This window comes from Pteropus alecto, unplaced genomic scaffold (assembly GCF_000325575.1).
Source record: "Pteropus alecto unplaced genomic scaffold, ASM32557v1 scaffold7, whole genome shotgun sequence".
NCBI lineage: Eukaryota > Metazoa > Chordata > Mammalia > Chiroptera > Pteropodidae > Pteropus > Pteropus alecto.
The window spans coordinates 42,223,893-42,228,684 of record NW_006494614.1 but is presented as its reverse complement, the minus strand read 5'-3'; the positions used below and the strand labels follow the sequence as shown (position 1 = coordinate 42,228,684).

Below are 4,792 nucleotides of genomic sequence, written 5' to 3'. Positions count from 1 at the left end.
GGACAGCACCTGACTGGGTGCAGCCCACTGACAGGGGTGACCCTGTGCCCTCCAGGCCGCCCTGGCCGAGAGCAGCTTCCCCCTCCTCAACAGCCCTGGCATGCTGAACCCTGGATCTGCCAGCAGCCTCCTGCCCCTCAGCCATGACGACGTGGGTGCCCCGGGGGAGCCGCTCCCCAGCAATGGCAGCAGCAGCCCCCCTCGCCTCTCCCCACCCCAGTACAGGTGAGCACACAGCATGGACCCCCCGCCCAGTGCCCACAGACCTCAGGGAGGGAGATCTCACTGCACGTGAGATCTTATCACACCCACCATACCTCTTCCCAGGGCATGTGGCTCTCTTTCCTCTCTCCTCCTGCTTTTACCCCACCCCCCTTCACCCCGCCTCAGCCCGATCTCCTCTTCTCTCCCTTCTCATTCCTCTCTCCTTCTTTCGATTTCCCTCCTCTTTTTCCTTCTTCCTTGCTCTCTCATCTCCCCTGTCTCTTCCTCCCAAAGGCAATCTCTGTCGATCCCAACAGCCCCTTTCCTTTGAAGAGAGCCCTGGGGGAGATAGATCAGACCTCAGTGGCTCAGGGATGAGGGGGTCCTGCGGAGGCAAACTGTGAACACTCTTGCTTTGCCCCCAAATTCCGAGTTTTCATGGGGAGCAGGGAAAGGCCTCCAGGGCGCCCACATGATCCCTTCTGTTGCAGCCACCAGGTGCAGGTGAAAGAGGAGCCCGCCGAGGCAGAGGAAGACAGAAGGCCCGGCCCCGCCCTGGGTCCCCCCAACCCCAGCACCACAGGGCCTGCAGAAGACAGGGACCTGGAGGAGGAGCTGCCGGGAGAGGAACTCTCCTAAGGGCCTCTCGGGGCAGGCAGGGCAGGGGTGAGACCCCTCTTGGAACCCAGGCCCCATCCACCCCCACTCCACAGCCCCGCCCAAACCTCAAGGCACTTCCAGGACTCAGATGGGGGGGGCCTGGGTCAACAACTCCCCATGTGACTTTACTGACAGACGCTTGGGGCAGGAACGGTTCCACCCCCAAGGGGACACAGAACCCCTGGTCCGGGACCAGCAGAGGACACGGAGGGCCCAAACCCCTCCTCAGACCTTCCTCAGACCTTCCCCTACATCTGAAAATCTCTGAAAACCGCCTCTCCCGCCACCACCAGCAGCAGCAGGGCCCTCCTCCCCCACCAGCTCTCCCCTACAGGGCCCCTCAGCGCCATGGAGACCCGCAGGCGGGGCTAAGCCTCTCAAACCCAGGGCCCCTCGCACCTGGCTCTGGCAGTGTTTTTCTGGCCAGAGCTCTCCCCCTCCACACACACACACACATACACGCGTACACACACACACACACACTCCCCTAATTTGTGCTCCCTTCCACCTTCTTTTCCATACTGTGAAGAAATAATTCTCCCTGAACTCCTACCCCTGCCCTGGCCTGGATGGAGGAACGGAAGTTGCCAACCATCCGCGGAAGAAGCCAGCCCACTCGGCTGTGCCCACCCAAAAGCCACTGCTGGGGCGGCATGAGCCGTGTGCCCCGAGGGGTCCATGGGAGCAGGGCCACCTGGCTCTAGCCCCTCCTCCTGACCTAAGGTAGGACCCAGGCTGAACTGGGACTCCACCTCATTTACTGGACACCCTTCCGGCTGCCCGGAACTCCAGGGAGCATAGGAAGAGGCCCAGTGCCTGCCTCCTCCGCAGAGGTCGGTGTCAGTCGGACTTCTGGAGGTGGAACCACTGAAGGGAGCCCAGCTACCCTTGAGGCTAGAGTTGGGGCAGAGGTGGTGCCAGGACTGCCGGAGGCATCCTTCCACTTCACGGGAGGAAAGGCCAGGCTGAAAGCAGGCTTGAAAGGAAGGAGGGATTCATTTGGTGGCTGCTGTGACCCAACAGGTCACCCCCCACCCCCAGCCTATAGGTCCCCTATTGCAGTCCTCCCGCAGTCTTCCTCAGCACCCCTTTCCTATTCCTCCAGTTAAACGGATGACCAAAGACCTTTCTTATGCCAGAAGCAAAAACCAAAACTTTTTGTTGGCTTTTTCCTTTGTCGCCTCCTACAATCCCCTGCTCCTCCTGCTCCCTAGCCCAGCCCCAGGCTGGAAGCCCTCCCTCCACTTAAGTTATTGTTTTAAACCAAAGTTTACAGTGTCTGTTGGTGGCCAAGACCCTCTCTTTCCACCCCTTCTCCACCCCACCCTGAGGACCCTGGGACTCAGTAGGGGCTGGGGCCCTGCTCACCTCCCCTTTGCTCTTGCCCAGCCTAGGAGAAGAAAAGAAGGCAGGGGGCGGGAAGGAGGTGGGCCACCCTCAGCTCCCACATCCCCTCGGGCAGTGGGCACGTGAGCCCTAGTCCCAACCCTGGGCTGCTTCCTGGGGGCTATCCAGACCCCTTTCTAGGACCAAGTCCCCCATCATGCTGGGAGTGTGGATTCCAGCAAAAGAGCTGGAAAAAAAGCGAGACTCCACAGACCCCCTATGGGGGATCTCAACTCGAGGCCAAGGACTGGGTGTCTTGGATGCTTTTGACACCCCAGGCCAGGCCCCTTTGCTGAGAATACTCCTTGGACTATTTCCCAAGAAACCCCCACATACACCCCTTCACAAGGCACCCCTCCCGAGAGGCAGGGGGCCCTCCGCCCCCTCCCCTGTGTACTCCCCACCTGTGTTCCGTTTGACCAGCACAGAAATATTAAACGTCCTCTATACACCGGGGCCTGTGTGTGTCACCAGGTGGGGGAGAGGGGGAATTAAAGCAGAAGGATTGCTCTGCTCTGGGGAGCTGGGGGCAGGAGGTGCCAGCAGGACCGTGGGGGCTCCTGCAGGGGCGCTTTCTGTGGTGCGTGAGTGGACTGAGTGTGTGGGCTTGCGGGCAAGGCACTGGTTAGCCACCAGGCCTGCAGCCGGGGCCTTCCTCTAGTAATTCTGTTCTTTCTGTCCCCCTCTTCCACTCATAATCTGGGCCTTCTCTGGTTTTTTTTTTTTTTTTTTTTTTTTTTCAAGGCAAGTCTCTCCATTCTCCTGTTTTCTCCCAAGATCACAACTTGCCCCAATTACTTCCCAGGTTTGAAATACAAGTTCCTGCCCTGGTGTTCTCAGCAGGGTGTAGATTGCCTCCTGGGATGAGGAGGAGCCCTGCTTCAGGGCACCTTTGCCTTGGCCACCACCCTGGGAGACATCTGCCCACATGCCCTGGGCCCATCACCCATGTCTTCGTGGAGGCTACCTGCATAGGGGTGTGTACGCAGACGTGTGTAGGTCGCATTGAGCTGCTCGGGGTAGGACCATTAGTGGGTGCATGCATGTCCGTGTGTGCGGTGTCATTACTAGTGGGCTCAGGGTCAGAAAAGGAGTCTTTCTAACCTGTGCAAAGGGGACCCTAAACAGTTGGAGAGAAGGAAAGGAGAAAGCAGTCCAAGCTGTTAACCAAAGGTGAGTTCTGACACCTCTGTAGTGTAGGGCCTTTGAGCAAAGAAAAAGAAAAACAAGCGAGAAAAGTGTATACAGTTGACCCTTGAACAATATGAGAGTTAGGGGTGCTGACCCTCATGCAGTTGAAAATCCACGTATAAATTTTGCCCCAAAACCAGCCCCTAGGTATCCATGGGGGATTGGTTCCTAGGACCGCCCCCCCCCGCCCCCTCACTGATAGTAAAATTCATGGATGCTCAAGTCCCCTATATAAAATGACATAGAACAGTGCATACCGGTGGCCCTCTGCAGCCAAAGTTGGTTGAATGCATGGATGCATACAGAGGGCCAGCTATGTATTAAAAAACACCTACATATGTGGACCTGTGCAGTTCAAACCTACGTTATTGAAGGGTCAGCTGTATTTGGGGGAAGTGGGGAGGGAGGGAGAGGGAGGTTGTGTTAAGAAAGCAGCAGAACTGGAATCAGTTGCCTTTCCCACAAATCACCAAACTGCTGGAACTTTCCAAAAGCCAAAACCTGGGGAGAAGTGGGGCAGGGAAGGGGATAGAATCTGGAGCTTCTTCACTGATTTCTCTCAGGCTTGTCTCGTCCTCTCCTTTTGACCATCTGTTTTCATCTCTTCTCTCTCCCTCCCCCACCCTTTCTCTGTCTCACACCATCTACTCTGCCTCCTCCCCTGCCTTGATCCTCTGGACACTGGCTACGGCCCAGAGTGAATTCCCTGTCCTTCCCTTAGGAAGGCATCTCCGAGGGGCCCAGCCAGGTCAGGCCAAAGGGGCTCAGCCTGGAGTCTCTGAGGCCCCTGCCTCCACCTACCAGGCAGCCCACCAAACACTAAAGTAGCACTGCTGTGTATTTACTCTGCCCTTCCCCACCCTCCATGAAGGCTGCTGGGCCCTGTACATGGAACTAGCTGCATGTAATCTATGGACAACAACGTTCTCTACAGTGCAATAAAAGTTATCCACGATTTCACTGCGGCCGCTTTCCCTCTACCTTCTTCCCCACTGGGACCCACCATTTCCCTAGAAAGCCCCAAAGCATCCAGAGCTGTTGGCTGCCAGTTTTCCACCCTGGAAGATCTGTTCTACAGGCTGGCCCCAGGGGCATCCTTCCCACGCCAGAGACTCAGCCTCCCTCAGAAAGGTTCTTCCAGCAGTCTAACCAGTTTTTCCTGCTTCAACTGGAGTGTTTGGGTTTTTTTTAATTCCTCCCACAGAAATGTGTCAAATATCTGGTCAGTGCATTTGGACCTGGAGCTTTGGCAGAGGAGATCTTGCAGTATAAGAAACGAGCTGAACAAGCCCGATCACCTTAAAAAAAAAAGTTGCTATGAACCACCACCTTCCGAGTGCCTTGGCCTTCC

The 4,792-nt window shown here is 56.8% G+C and overlaps 1 protein-coding gene across 5 annotated transcripts in view; it reads left to right on the top strand.

The window, feature by feature from the left end:
- Window positions 1-2,701, top strand: part of FOXP4 (forkhead box P4) — a 33,613-nt gene extending 30,912 nt beyond the window's left edge. For 4 of the 5 annotated variants that reach the window (XM_006926569.3, XM_006926567.3, XM_006926568.3 and 1 more), the window contains exons 15-16: window positions 56-225; window positions 696-2,701. In XM_006926569.3, coding sequence (XP_006926631.1) covers window positions 56-225; window positions 696-843 — 318 coding nt within the window. In that variant the 3' untranslated portion in view covers window positions 844-2,701. The remainder of the gene's footprint in view (window positions 1-55; window positions 226-695) is intronic. The other variant, XM_015600523.2, reaches the window with a different exon arrangement.
- The last annotated feature ends 2,091 nt before the right edge of the window (window positions 2,702-4,792 follow it).